The 16,048-nt window shown below is 41.8% G+C and overlaps 1 protein-coding gene across 1 annotated transcript; it reads right to left on the bottom strand.

Moving 5' to 3' along the window:
* Nucleotides 1-888: 888 nt before the first annotated feature.
* On the bottom strand, nucleotides 889-14,657 carry PERP (p53 apoptosis effector related to PMP22). Its single transcript, XM_024551898.4, has 3 exons — nucleotides 14,339-14,657; nucleotides 5,037-5,177; nucleotides 889-2,319 (listed from the first exon to the last, which is right to left on the bottom strand). Exons 1-3 carry the CDS (start codon nucleotides 14,550-14,552, stop codon nucleotides 2,093-2,095), a joined length of 582 nt encoding a protein of 193 aa, XP_024407666.1. The 5' UTR covers nucleotides 14,553-14,657; the 3' UTR covers nucleotides 889-2,092.
* Between the last annotated feature and the right edge of the window lie 1,391 nt (nucleotides 14,658-16,048).

Below are 16,048 nucleotides of genomic sequence, written 5' to 3' on the forward strand. Positions count from 1 at the left end.
ACTCATTGGTCCCAGGAAGTTGTATTGTTCCTAAATGTGCAGCATTCAGATATAGAGTATCATTTATTGAAGAAGAAAGTGGCATGGGAAAAAATTCAAAAACAAGAACACATCTCTTAGCCTTGTATCTGAGAGTCATTTTCATGTACAATGGGAGACCCAGTTTCTTAATCTCTAGATATCCACCATCTTCTTGAATTAATAGCAATGTTATTAATTTTATTTTTTTAATTGTGTTATTTATTGATTTGAGAGAGAAAGGGAGAGACAGAGAAAGAGAGAGAGAGAGAGATTTGTTGTTCCACTTATTTATGCATTCATCAGTTGATTCTTGTATATACCCTGACTGGCAACCACAACCCTGTATATTAGGATGATGCTCCAACCAGCTGAGCTACCCAGACAGGGTACTGTGCTATTTCAGAAGATTCAGCAGTCACAGAATTAGGAAAATTATTTTTTTGGTACCAATAATCATGCAGACCACATTCTTCTAAATTTATGATGAGAAATATTCACCTCATATTTTGAGAAGCATAGAAGAAAAGTTTTGCTGCCAAGGACCAAATGGCTAACCGCACTAAGAAGAAATATCTCCCTTCTCCCACCATGCCTCTCTGCAACCTTTCTTCACTTTATATACACCATAGGAGAATTAACCTACAACCCAGGGTGGAAAATAAATGATCGAATGGGAAGGCTGACTGGGGCACTTCTTGCTGTCCCTCCACCTGCATGAAGAAGATCCCATCTCAAGGAAGAAGCAATTTTCATTTTATCCAAAGTTCTTACTACCCAACTCAAAGCACTGTTTTTAAATTCCCTTCTCCAGATTTGAATTAAGAAAAAAGACACACACACACACACAAATGCCAACTAGAAACAAGATTAGAAAACCTGGTTTATTGGGAAAGATTCATAACAAAAACTGCAGTTGCTTATTCTGCAACTTACAAAATAATTTGATATATCAAATGAATTGCTTTTCATTGTATAAGTACAAATGGTAAAAAAATAATAATAACAATCCATGTGATATATCATATATTTCCCATTCAGAGATCTCACATCCCTGAATTCTCCTGTTGCATGTTTTACAATAGATATTTTAAATAGGTCAACCAAGTAAGACCAGGTTTTTAACTATATTTAAGTCTTTGCTTACAGTTGCAATCTATCAGAAGCTGTGTCTATATGATGAGAGCCTGGTCAACTGAGATGAAACATTCAAGCCGTTTCCTCTCCTAAGGTTGTTTCAGGGTTACTTTTGTGACAGCAGTGGCCTTCCTAATGTTCTGTCAGTCATGATGAATTAGACCCGGCCCGTCTTTCAACTCAATCTACTCCAGATCTGAACATATAGACACAGGACAATATAGCTTAATATGTCATTTCCCCATACCCCAACCCTACATACCACTTTGAAAGAGAAATTTGCATCTTAGCATTTCCCTGCAGCAGGCCTTAGCACTGCAACAGGCTTGGGCCGTGAAGGAGTCCTTTCCTAAATGACACTTCCAGTTAACGGGAAGCTTAGCAAAAAATTTGTGCAGGATATTAATGAGAAATTGTCACACACGATATGCATTTAGGAAACGATTTTCCTTCTTTAGGTAGATGAAGGCTGAAAGAAATTTTATTTTACATATTTTTTAGAATATTTGGTCACTGACAATTTTTACCAATACTTTTGTGTTCTCCTTTTCCCAGTCCATTTAATCTGGTAAAAACAGACCCTTGATCAGATGACTTAAATCTTCAAAGCCTTCCCATTTTTACCTTGTAAAATGTTAGTTTCATAATCCTATTCTTTTACACATGCAGTATAAATTGTATGGACAGGTAATAAAGAAATACTGACATATTACAAATAGTTAGTTAAAAAGAAATAAGTTTTATTTACCTCTATAAAGCATATGTAAAAGCCGAGTATGAAACGAACACCCTTTAAGAAATATTTTCTCCCCAATCGTTTTAGCACTTTGACTAGTCTAAGATGTGAGCACTGCCGCCCCAACCGGGTTCCAAGTATGCTGGAGAACACAGTTTCTTCCTCTGGAATCCGTCCTGGCGGCAGGAACCCCTCCCCACCTTAGGCAGATGTGTAGAAGTACCTGGGCTTGGCATTGCCCAGAAGGTCGTCTTCGTAGTTGGGGAGGCAACAGAAGAAGAAGGAGCAGCCAATCAAGATGATCGTGGCTGCCCACCCAAAGCCGTAGGCCCAGTTATAGATGTAATTGACAGCGGGGTTGGCGTGAAGGGAGAAGGTCTGGGTGTACTTCACAGGGTAAATTACCAGGGAGATGATCTGGAACACAGCTAAAGGGAAGAAAAAAATCCCAAAGTATGAATGCAAGGGAACAATAGATTGACACCCTCTCCCAGTATTTTTGTCTTTAAATGAGTGTTAAGTCCACCTAAATAATGCTAATGAAAGGGCCTGGGATATCCAGTTAATCATGAACTAAAAGCTTGTTGAATATTCTGCACCTGAGGTACCCGGCACTGAGCGGAATACTGAATATAGGAAATATGGACAGAAGGCAAATAGAGAATCACTCCACCATCCATGTGCAAGTATTATATATACTGCAGTAAAACGTGCAAAAGTGTGGTGTGTAACAGAAAGCAGGATGGTGGTGCAGATTCTATATTTTCATCTTCGCATTTCCTGTGCCAAAGGCATGGTTGATATTTTCAGTGTCAGCAAAAATAATGTATGTAAACGTGTGCATATGTGCACGCACACACACCACCACTCCATTCAAAATCCACCACTGGAATAGTCATTCGGTAAACGAATGCCTAGAGGAAAGGACGGACCAATGATGCAAATGATCGATGCGGAGAATGGCCAGAAGGGCCTGCAAAGGAAGGGAGAACCTGAACCAGAAATGGAGAGATGGAGCACAGGGAGCATGAAGAGCATTCCAAGCTCAGGGAAGAGAAATGAAAGAGCGGCTTTGGGGAAGTACAAGAGAGGATATAAGAAAGAAAACAATGTGTCAGGATTTCTAAACTTTCTGGTATAAGAATCACATTATTACAATTATCATTAAGCAACGTGAAAATAAAAACGCAATCTTCTTTTATAGTATTTTTCAATGAACATGCATACTTCTATAAAGGCATACAGGCTGTACTATGTCCTCTGGGGTGTTTTTCTTTTTACTTAATATTTCATATGCACGTTGCCATGTCAAAGGATGGGAGCTGATTTTAGTTCAGTAACATTACTGTTCACAAAGAGGCATCAGCTGCCTGTGCTCCAGGAACTGAGTATCAGGGAGTGGATGGTGCTCACTTCTTCTTTCACCTGAATTTTCTTCTATTGGCTCCACAGATCAAACTCCTAAAGGCGTTCCTTTTTCCTTTTTTTTTAATTGCTAGAAAAACTGTAGATGTTTTTACATCTTGATTGGTTGCTTGTATTTCTCAACTCAAAATGTTCACCTCTATCTTAAGTATTTCTCTGCTTCTCGCATACCCTAAATGGCAAATTCTTACTACTTAAAAGTTTGTCAGTTACTGCAAAATATTGTGTAGTGAAGTAATCCTTTTCTATGTTACTCTCTAATCTGCTTAGCCATAAATGTGAAATATTGTGATTTACCCATTTTGGTTCATCACACATGAAGTTCTTATAATGGTTTGGGTCAATTTCTGCAAAATCTAAGTATTCAATTTTCTAATTTTAACCTAATAATATAAATACAATTAAAAATACTTGTTGCTGTAAAATATATCAAGTAGACATTATTCAATATTATTATCAGTAGAGATTTTCTAGGCTCATTATTTTCCTACAAACATTTCCCATTCAAACTCTAAAGGAGATGAGTTTTAAACTGTAAAATGAGAATACAGGAGGTTTGTTCAGCTGTTCATCTGTGGAATCTCACTACAGCTACTGTTCTTTACAACTTCTGCTACCCTGCCAGCTTGAGATGACCGTTATTGGATCTTTAAAAATTTTTTTAAATTTATTGATTTAAGAGAGGGGGGGGAGAGAAATTGATTGTTGTTCCATTTATTTATGCATTCATTTGTTGATCCCTGTATTTGCCCTGACCAGAAATCGAATCCACAACCTTGGTGAATCAGGATGATGCTCTAATCACCTGAGCTACCCAGCCAGGGCCCATTATTAGATCCTAATGTTCTAACGCTAAGATGGACAAAAGAGTTTTACTAAAATTTTTTAAATTGTGGCAAAATATACACAACATAGTATTTATCATTTTAACCATTTGTTAAGGATATGATTCAGTGGCATTAAATACACTAGTGTATTTAATGGTTCACAATATTGTGTAATCATCTATAACGGAAACTTCTTCATCAGCCCCAGCATAAACTCTATCCCCGTTACCCCTCCTCTCAGACCCCAGTAACTTCTAATCTACTTTCTGTTCCTATGAACTTGCCTATTCCAGGTACTTTGTGTAAGTGAGATCATAAAATTTTTGTCCTTCTGTGTCAACCTTATTTCTCTTAGCATTATGTGTCCAAGGTCCGTCCACATTATAGCGATTAGCAAAAGCAAAACTTTATTACATGTTATGGCTGAGTAATATTTTATTGTATGTGTAGATTTGTACCACATCTTGTTTCTTCATTTATCTGTTGATGGAGACAACTTGGGTCGTTTCCCCCTTTTGGCTGTTGTGAGTAGCGCTGCTATGAGCTTGGGTGCACAAATGTCTGTTCAAGTCCCTGCTTTCGAGTCTTTTGGAAATACACCAGAATCAGAGTTGCTGAGACTTTGGTGTCGGAGTAGGGGTGGACACAGGGGTCACCTACAAGAGATGGCATACAGAATGACAGCCTTCCTCACTTGGATGGGCAGCACAGAGCACCACCTGAGACACAGGAGGAAAGGACTCTAGATCCTCTGAGACATCTGCCCTTGGTGACACATTTTCTGAGATCAGACCAGGCACTGTAACTGCCTGGGATCTTCCTTCCCGACTGGACACTCCTACCCTGAGGTCTCCTGAAGGTGCGGACGGACAATTGCTGACACACAGTCTTACCAGCCAGGGCCAGCAGGCCTCCGATCACTCGCAGGAAGACCAGCATTTGGGGTCCGCAGAGGGCGAAGAAGGAGAGGATGAAACAGATCACCAGGATGATAAAGCCGCAGAAGAGCGTGGCGGCGGCGGCCCTTCCCCATGCTGCGAGAAAAAGGAAACAGCGATTAACGAGACAGGCATGCCAAATTTAAAAATCACTTATCAAGGTATCAGTAGGAGTTTTTTTCTTTCTACTAATTATATCTGAGTGGAAGAACAGTTTTTCTTTTGATAATACGTAGGCATCTCCATATTTCAGAGGGAAGTTAGGCCGTGCACATGTAGGACATTAATATACTGATGCACAGTAATGCCTTGTACTCTGGGTTGTAGGACCAATGTTTCCTTCATTAAACTTGCTTGGCATTTCATGTGTTGGCCATATAAACTGGTATATTTAACAGGTTCATTCAAGTTCTAACACAACATGACTATAAAAAAATCGCAGTTTTGGTACTGGACAACCCAAATTACAACCTTTAGGCAGTGTTTCAAACACCTCTAAAAGGATCTACGTTTCATATCAATATTTGATTCCATGCAAAAATAATCCTTGAAAACATACACTTAGGGGTAGGCAGAGATGTGAACTAAAACAATTAAATTGTAAAGTAGCTGTGCGTACCTTTTTTTATAACACAGGCACAGTCTTTCCAGTTTTTTGCCTAAATTTTAACTTGTGAAGTATTCAGAATTTATTGCACAAGAGTTCTTAATGACCGATGTTGGCCCTAGAATCGAGTTCTAAGTTCGGAGAGCTGCAGGGGCACCTCAGCCCTGGGTCACGCTACCCTACAGCCGTGGATGGGAAGGGCCATGAACCCAGGCTGACAATTCCAGCCAGTAATTCTATTGTTCAACCTGCTCTGGTTTTCAAGATTCCTTCACACACAACCTTCTCTCCAGAGGTGATAACTAGCATTTATGAAGCAATGGCTCTGCACCAGGCACTGGCTTGGAACTTGACATATTTTGCTCACTGAATCCTCACAATAACTTCTTAAGGTTCATACTAATATCATTTCTTTAGAAATGAGACTACACAGGAAGGCTTTGAGAGTTCAAAGAGCCTCCTCCCACAGCCACATAGCTACTAAGTGATTTAGGCAGACTTTGATTTAGAGCCTGAATCCAAAACATGACTATTTAAAGATATAATTTACATACCATAAAACTCACTCTTTTCAAGTAATCAATTTAGTGGTGTCTCTATTCACAGGGTCGTGCAGCCACCACCACTTACAATTGCAACCTTATTATCATCATCCCAAAAAGAAACCCCATGTGCTTCCTTTCCCCCCTTCCTCCAGCTTCTGGCAACCGCTAATCTCCTTCCAGTCTCTATCAATTTGCCTATTCTGGACATTTCATATAAACAGATTCATACACTATGTGGCTTTTTTGACTGTCTTCTTTCATTTAGCATAATGTATTCAAGGTGCATGTATACAGTAGCATGCGGCAGTACTTCACTCCTTTTATGGCCAAAATATACTCCGTGGTGTGGATATCCCACATGTTGTTTTCCATTCATTCATTAAGGGATGAACATGCACTCTTAACCTATGACTCTTTATTTCATTTGAAGAGGAGAGTCCCATCTCCTCTGCCCTGGTTTTGCTCCAATGCTAATACAGCTCAGCTGACAAGTTCATCCTCACTCAGTTCTAGGTCATTGGACTGGTCAAAGTTAAAGACATGGGATAGCAGGAAGGGCAAGGACTTTGGAGGCAGAGCTGGACCTCACTGATACTCTGCCTCTGCAATACTGTCAGTGCGCACCTGGTGGCCAAGGCAAAAAATACCTTATTTCAGTATTTTGTAAGGATGAGAGCTTTCGTGTGAAAAGTCACGGAGCTCAAAAAGTTCCTCCTGTATTCCTATGACTTTTCTCCAGTAGCTCAGATTTTCATTTTATTCTGCACTCACAGGGTTCTGCACTGCCACATGAGGGTTATTTCTCAGTTACCCACTGCATTTTCTTACCCTCCTCTGTTACAGACAAGTCCGAGCTAAGTCCCCCTGTTACGTTCAGCAGCCCCCACATTCCCTCCAGATCTCTGGATTTGTGAATGGGGATATTAGGTCATCAAGGAGAAGACACACTTTCATACGCTCAAATACCATGTTTTTACACAACTGCCCCTTTGTGGCAGTGGTCTGGGTGGGGCCAAGTGCACCTAGTTTTACATTGATAATTTTTATTACTTCCCTCCAAATCTTCCTCTTCCTGTGAGATCAGTAAGAGGTTTTAGAGATAAGGTAAAATTAAAAAGTCTTCCTTTAAAACAGAAATGAATAAAATCAAAGTGTGAAATTGACTAAGTCTCTTATCTCACTTTTGCTTTGTCCTTCAAGTAGGTGATTTTCAATAGAAGAGGAACCATGCATTGAAAAGAACATTAATTAATTGGGTCATCTCAAAGTTCAGTCCATACACCATGGAGTGAAAATCATCAGTGGAGCTTATGAAAAATACAGATTTCTGTGCCTCCCACCAGACCTCCCGAACCACGGCTGGAGGGGTAGTGCCCAGGAATGTGCATGTAGCCTGTGAACATAAATATAAACACAGGCCATTTTAAGAAATTTTTGTAGGCTATGTTAAATCAACTCAGTTAACGTCTTGCTTATTTACAATGCTGGCTCATCAAAATGGAAAATTAAGGACCTTTTGTCTCGACAAAGCCTGCCTTGGAAGCAGACCTGTAAAACCTGCTCCTGCAGCATGGAACACCCACACTGACTCATTTAACTACCATTTAAGGCAGAAATCTTGGCATGGTTTTAAAGATTCTATTCTGACTGATGAATGAGAAGTAAGGCAAAGTGCCTTCTCATGTCAATGACTATCTTGTTGTAAAATGATGAGATGGATCCTCATCAGCAGGGTCCTCCCAGCCCAATATTCTGTCCGACAAGGTGACTGATAGCCATGGAGACTTAGGACACAGCCATTCTCCAATGTCGTACATTCCAAAACGTTAGGTCTGTGCCCTAAGCACCTTTGGTCCCAACTTAATTACCCAGAATGAGCCTACTGTCTACAAACTTCCCCAACTCTTTTGGGAACTATTTCTATTTTTATATTGTATCATGTTCTACAGCAGGAGAGTCAAACTCATTTCACCTGGGGCCACATCAGCCTCACATTTGCCTTCAAGGGGCCGAATGTAATTTCAACTCCTTAACTGTTAAGGAGTGGTTACCTTTATACAGTCCTAAAATTACATTGGATCCTTGGAAGGCAACGGTGAGGCTGATGTGGTCCCCAGTGAAAATGAGTTTGACACCCCTAGTCTACACTGTATCATACTTGCCAACCCTAATGGAAAATGTCAACTTTTAAAACTTGTCCTACAGCTACTTCTGTGAGTCAACAGATGGTTCTCTGTTCTTCAAAGGTAGACTGTTCGTCTTGAACTATTCTGAAGATGAGTCCATCCTTCATTATTACTTTATGCACCTTAAGTTTTATTGCCTTACTCCTAACTGTGTTTGTGTGTGAGTGCAGGGAAGCAGGCAGGATTCTCACCCAATTATCATTCTCTGAATTGAGGTCAGAAAAGCATCCAGCATTCCAGGTAAACAGAGTTTAGGAAAGCTTTTTGTTTGTTTGTTTTACTTCCTGAAGGGAAGATAAACTTGGTGTTTCTTATACATAATCTGCTAGGTATATAATCTATTATGAAATAAGTTTATTTTCTAAATACCACTTGGATAAATTCATACTATCAAAAAAAAGCAGCATAATAAATCCACTTTTAAATAAGATTCATTAAAGATCCATTTAGGTGAAGAACAGCTTATCAAATTTTGCTCTGGCTTGCAAAGATTCAACATTAAATCAACAACATGGAAACCATTCAGTGTTCACTAAAGAAATGACGAGCTTTTCCTAGGAAATGCTTTTAGGTTTGCGGCATGAAAATGAATGCTGTCCAGAGATGACACTTGAAAACAATGTGACGAGACAGCTACAGCTAGGGAAGGACCAGTGTGGTTCATTGGTAAAAGCAAAAAAAAAAAAAAAAAGTAAAAATAAATAACTTGAATGTCAAGCCAGAAACCATAAATCAAACTGAAATTTGTGAAAAGAAAAACAACCCAAACTTTTATTTTAAGACAAGGAGCGCATTGTTGGTATTTTTTATATTGTTGGTAATATGTTGGAGACTATCACTAATTTTCCCCTTAAGGTTAGCATTTCTTTTAATGGTTTTGCTGCACTCTGCAGCAGTTTTACTTGTAGGCAGCAAACATTTACCAGAACAGTCTGTGGTTGAGCCCCTTATTCAGTGCCCTGCAGACACCAACCTGTCACCCAGCTAGAGCAGGGTCCCTTTCCAAAACAAAGGATTCATCTGTTAACAATACCAAAGGCCTCGCCTCGTGAATCTGAGATTCTGTCAGATCTCTTCATGTCGTTTCTATAGGATTCTTTATATGAAATACAGGCACAACTGAAAAGTGAACAAAATCATAACTGAAAAATAAAAAAGATCCTGTCTACAAATAAGTATAAGCATGGGGGGATACACAAAAAGACTGTTGCATGTTCAATGAGGAAGTAATCTGCAGGAATACAGGCCAGTGCTTCTGAAGCTTAAAAGTGCTCACGAATCACTTGGGGAGCTTGTTCCAACACAGATTCTAATCCAGTAGGTGCGGCCTAAGACACCAGTGTCCCATAAGCTCTGAGATAATACTGGTTCTGCTGCTCCGTGACACTTGGAATAGCAAATATCTACAGGACAACTGCTAACAGGCCTCCAAAAAAAATCTACATAGGAAGAAGCAATTTTGCAGACGTTTTGGAAGGCTTAACACACAGCTTTAAAGAAGGGATGACAGGGGTCACCCAGGGGAATTCCACAGATGGTGTGAGATTCCTCACATACTCTGCATTTTCTCCTGAACCAGAGCTGGGTGATAAACCACCCTGCACAGGAAGATGTGAAAACAGGGAATTGTACCCTGAATTCACTCAAAATAAATAGCAAATTCAGGATCTACCCTTAAATATTTACAAGTCTGTCAGACAGAAGAAGGCTGCAAAGCAGAATTTACCGGGAAGCACATTTCAGCTCCATCAGTAGAAGAGGGTGTAATAGAAGTGCTTTTAAACAAATAGCATTGTCAAGAGAACTGAATTAAGTTGCTGAACAAAGGGAAGAAGCTCAGACCAGTCACGGGTGGTGGTGAAGAGGGCACCTGGCGAAAGCTTAAATAGGTGCACTCTTACTCCCTCCTAATTCTGATTGTCTGGGAGACACATCTGTCTACAGGAAGAAGACAACTTAGGTCTCTAACAAGGGATTGAGGTTCTCAGGTGGTTAATGCCAAATGCGGCTAATGGGGAGTGTGCTGGTCTAGATCACCGGTTCCTAGAGTTCTAGATTTAAATATATATACTTTACACTATGACAATCAATTGAGAGTGGCCAATTTTTTATTTTGTCATGTAAGGACATGAATACATGCCTGCAAAGAGTAATTATTTACTAATGCCCAATTTCATAAAATAAGAACATTTTAATACTTCTCCAAAAGCCACAAGAGCATCATCTCAAAATGAAGTTCCTTAAATTGAATTTAGCTTGATGTAAACCAATTAATGTCATGCTCATTTTTCTCATTTCCTGTATATTTAAGCAGCACGGGGCTAAATGATCTAAAAATATTTCATAATACTCTGATTCTTCGACTTATCCATGAATGATGTCATGTAAAAATACTTCAATTCACTCTGCAGTATCAAAGGGTGTCTTGGGTAGCAACACGGCTCTGCACTCTGTCCAGATGAAGGAAAACGCTCCTGGACACCAACTCCCACTTTTTCCTGGTGTCTGAACTCATCTCCACTTCTCTCCACCCCGACAAGCTGGAGCTGGCTTGGGATTTGAAATATACATCACTGATGCTTACAATATCCTCCTGATGTATCTTTTTTTAAACTGAAAGAGGACTGGCTGGTGTGCCTAAGTTGGTTGAGTGCCACCCAGCAAACTGAAAAGCCCCTGGTTCGATTGCAGCCGGGGCACATGTCTGGGTTGCAGGTTTCAGTTTCCAGTGGGGGGGCCTACAGAAGGTGGTGGACCATCGATGTTTCTCATCCTCTCCTTCTCTCTCCCTTCCCCTCTAAGATCAAAAATATTTTAAAAATTAAATAAAAGGAAAAGAAAAGAAAAAGAAGGGCCCCAGGCAGTGTGGCAGCTGGTTGGAGCACCATCCAGTAAGCAGAAGAATCCCTGGTTTGATTCTGGGTCAGGGCACATGCCCAGGCCCAGTCGGGGTGGGTACGAGAAGGCAACCAATCAATGTTTCTCACATTGATGTTTCTCTCTCTATCTCTCTCTCTCTCCGAGAGGATCTAAATGATCTAAATGATCCCCTTCCTCTCTCTCTGAAAGCAATGACACACACACAAAAAACCCTGAAAAAGTTACCAGTACTACAAAAATAGCATGTGTGAAAATGCATTCAGATTTAATTTTGACATTTTATGTATACATGAAATTCGAATGATCATTTCAATGTTTAAATCTAGAATTTCTTTCCCTGTTTTGAGAAATATAAACCACGATTTTTAAAAAATTCAAACAATTATCTGTAAAGCTGGGTATTTATTTAATTGTTACTATCACAAAAAGAACATATTCAGCATGTAAATGGTTCATTTATAGAAAAAAGTGAGGTGATATGGTACTCTGAAATTCTTAAGAAACTGTAAATAATGGGGAAGACTATAATATTCTGCTTTTTACATAATATTAAGGAACTCTTTACCTTTACTTAAAAAGTCTATATTATTTAGCATTAATGCCAACGCTTGCCAAGAATAACCTGTGTTTTTAATACCAAAATTAATATATTAATATGATGAATATCAATGAATAAAAGAGATGGTCAAGCACTTTGTAATTAAAAGGGAAGCTCATTAGTCACCATGGTAAATCACAATGTTTATTTCCTAGTACATATCAAAAAGTTTTACAAAAATGGAGGTACCCACTCAATCCTCTGTATCAAGATATTTTAAGTAGAACCATCAATCTTAGTCCTTGTTGTGTTTACACATATGTGGGAGAGTGTGTAAACTGCTTGCTACATTTCAGATAAAGGAGTGTAAACATATTATCTTCAGCAAGGCCTTACTGAGGCCATCTGAAATGCCTAAATCTTGGCCCTGCACCGTAAGAATACACAATTGCTACACTTGTGAGGCGGAACTAGCTAACAGTCCAGGCCAGGAGGTGGGGCAGGAGTATAATAAACACTTCCACTCGTCTTTGACTACAATAGCCTGAGACGGGCCTTGTATCTATTTTCTCCTTCCCATAGTCACCTAATGACAGTGGACGCTGCCTTTATGATATGATTCTAGGTCTTGAACTAAAGTCATGTCTAGCGCATTGCTGGCACTTAATTATTTTGCAAAGGTCACAGAAATAACTAAAATGGGGTGTGAAGGACACCACCCATTTATGAAAATCATCCTGGCTAGAAAACTGAACTTTTCCAAAGGCCAATTTCTTTATTAAAGTTGGTCTATATACACTGGGCCAATGTTTTCCTTACAATCAAGTGTTAATGCTTTAGACTTCTAATTAAAAAAAAAATAAACTGAGAAACAAAACCTGCTTACTCCTCTCCAATACAAAGGACTGTATCAATCTGAGGTTGGAAGAGCCACACCCTGGGAAGGTGAGCTCAATCCTACAAGTTAAGAAAAATAAAAAGTGCATTGTGCGTGTTGCACAAGAGAGCCGTGACCACAGCCAGAGCGGTCTTGTCCCAGCACTCCAGTCCTCCCGGGCCACTGACTTCTTATTTCGTATGTGAAGTATTCCTGAGTACTCTTAGCGTCCGCATCAGTCTTTGGAGTGAGGTATGATCATCACAGTGTTTAAAAACACACCTATTTAAGCAGACCTATTAAGTCCCCCACAAAATACTGAGTTCAAATGCATTTTAACTACAAGATACAGATATCCTATTTCAAAGAAATCTGTTCTTTTTAAAAACCTAAAAGACATTCAATAATATGAACCCTGGCAGGCATACTGTTTGTGTTTTAAGAGAGGAAAAACAGTCTTTAAGGAAAGCAGAAATTCCATTCGGTCTTCACCTTTTACGACCTGCTAATGAGGACCGTGCCTCCTTTTGGAGAAAAGTTCACGTGGGAACTCCCAAACAATTCCACAGTCCTTAAGAATCTAGACACCGAGCCCCTGTCAGAGGACCCCAGAAATAAACAGTTCGGCTGGAAGCCCTGGGCCGCTTGGGGAGGGCGGATAGTCAAGTCAATGGTCCCAGCAGGAAATAAAAAAAGGCAGGGTGACCTTCTTTCTCTTTCTCAGTTAAAATTATTAACTCGGTCAGTAAGGTCCCAATGAGTAGTAGTTGGCATTAAGCTTCTGATTGTGTTCATAGTTAAACCCAGCTGTTCTTCACATCCACTAGGTAGCAGGGGGTGACATCAGACAAAGCCACACTGCTCTCTGCTCAGGACTGTCAACCAGTTAAGCACTGTGGCTTCCTCCATGCTGGGAAAATGAAATACTCCTTCTGCAATACGTTCTGTTTGTCAACTCTCCTTCATTTCGCTGGTGTGGAAGATGTGTTTGCTTTTTCGATTTCAAATCATATTCAAATCAAGTTTTCTAAACAGCAAGCCCATGCTTAAACCAAAAACACCCCCTCCCCCAAGACAAAAACTAACAACAGCTAGCCTGAAGTTTCAAGCAGTACAGTACCGACTGAAATCGTAACTGCTGAAATTTTGACTGAGAGAGCTTTTCTAATGGAAGAGGAGCTGCTTTCACTAAGTTCAAGTTAAACTAATAATAAAACATTAGGGAAGGAAGAAGCAGAGGAGGCGGCAGGATAGGAAGAAATTTCAGTTTTTCTCCAAAAAATATAATGAACTTTGTTCATTATATTTACTCATCAAACCTTTTCAAATGGCTGAAATCATCCTTTGCCCAGAACCGACAAACCCTAGGTAATTTTTTTCCAGTGTTGAGCCTGGTTTTGGCCACTCAACGCCGCTAGTTTACTGCTTTGGTTTGTTCAGGTCGGATGCAGGAAGCTAAACTCTGAACAGATTTATGATTTTTTTAAATCACCCATGATCCCTGACTGTTCAGCCCCTTCACCTACAGCGCCTTCCAAAGACCCCGCACTCCCCCTGCGCCGCGGCGCGAACGCCCGTCCGAGGTCCGGAGGACTTCCCGGAGGCGGCGGTGGGCGGCACTCACCGTAGTCCATGAGGCTCTCGCAGCCGTCCGCGGTGGACCCGCTGCCACCCCCCTCATGGTAGCATCGCCACCACAGCGAGGACGTCTGGATGTGGGTGCTCGACTGCACCCAGCCGCGGCCGGACAGAGCGATGATGTCGAAGGCGATGGCGCTGAGCAGGAGCAGGGGCAGGATCCACCTGCAGCGCTCGCAGGCCAGGCCGCAGCGCAGCATCTCTACGGTGGCGGCGTGAGGGACAGGAGCGCGCGGGGCAAGGTCTCGGGCCGCGAGTGACGAGCGAGGGAGGGCCGCGAGACAAAAGTGAAGCGGCGGCGGGCCGGCCCCACCTGGATTCCGGTGACTCAGAGCGCGCCGCCCAGACCTGCCCAGGCCCGCAGGAGCGCGCCGGGTGAGGCGGGGCCCGGCTCGGGTTACACCCGGCGTGGGTGCGCTCTCCCCGCGGGGGCGGACCTGCTGGCGCCCCGCCAGGGGCCTCGGGCTGGGGGTCCGGCTGCCACCGGGCGTGCTCCGAGCTTCCCCTCGGCCTTATTTCCCTTACACAGGACCCACTCACTGTAAATGTTTTTTGTTTCTTTTTTTTTCTTTCTGTGCTTCACCGTGTTTTAATCTGCGCTACATATTTAACCTCTGATGTCAGAAAATGGTCTGATTCTCCACAATACCATTCTGTACGTTTCCGGCAGTTTGAATGGGTGTTCACATTGCACCTGCGGGTCAGCGCTGCACTCCGTGAGTGCTGGCGGCGACCCGAGCAGGCCCCGAGACTGGCCCGGGCAGAGGAGGGCGCTTCCTCCCGGCTCCACCTTTGTACCTTGTACCGTGGCCCCCCCTCGTGCTCTTCCCTGTTTACACGCTGCCTTTCCCACTGGGCTGGCAGCTCTAGGAGGGCAGAGGCCGCGTTTCATTTGTCTGTGTATCGCTGGTGCCCTGCGCTGTGTCCGGGTGTGTAAACACACTGAATTGAACTACAGCGCCCTCCAGTTTCGGAAGCGCTTCACGTCCTGAGTGCCGCGGTCCCCTCCCTATCACACCTAAACCCCACTTTATCTGCGCTTTTCATTTACTGGAGAAGTCTCTCCAAATAAAAACCGTGTGTCAGTGTGCATCCAGAACCTAAAATCCCACCTCCAGTGTCCCTTCCCTGCTTCTGTCACCACGTGCCCCTTCAGGTGTGGCCTGGAGTGGGGGGGGGGGGGGCAGCTGGGCGGGGCCCTAAAGAGAAACAGGTTCCCAGTGTCCCGCACCTCGGTGGCCTTGGGCAAATCATGAAAAACATCCAGTGATGAGGTTCGAAGCTTATCCTGTACCTCCAGGGATTTCTAAATCCCTTACCTTTTTTCCTGTTAATGTACTATGAAAGAAGAGGGACATAGCGATGTTTGAAATTCAGTCCTCTGTGTTGCGGTTTGGTGTTCCCAATAGAAACAGTACTCTTCTGTCTGACTCAGGTCTCTGGTAATCTTTGAGAACAGTACCGAGAAAGTATCTGAAATCACAGGAAATAATTGCCCCAGCCTTCATTTACACAAACCAAGGTGACATATTTTCACCAGAGGCAAGTATTTTCACTTTCAAAGAATAGTACGACAGGGGCGTTTTGGCGAGAGTTAACTCCCTGTGGTGGAGATTGTGTAACGCAAATATGCTCTTAGAGTTTGCAAAAGCAATGAAAATATTTGATGAGCTGTGAATGTATATGTATGAGAAAA

Source organism: Desmodus rotundus, chromosome 11 (assembly GCF_022682495.2).
Source record: "Desmodus rotundus isolate HL8 chromosome 11, HLdesRot8A.1, whole genome shotgun sequence".
Lineage (NCBI taxonomy): Eukaryota > Metazoa > Chordata > Mammalia > Chiroptera > Phyllostomidae > Desmodus > Desmodus rotundus.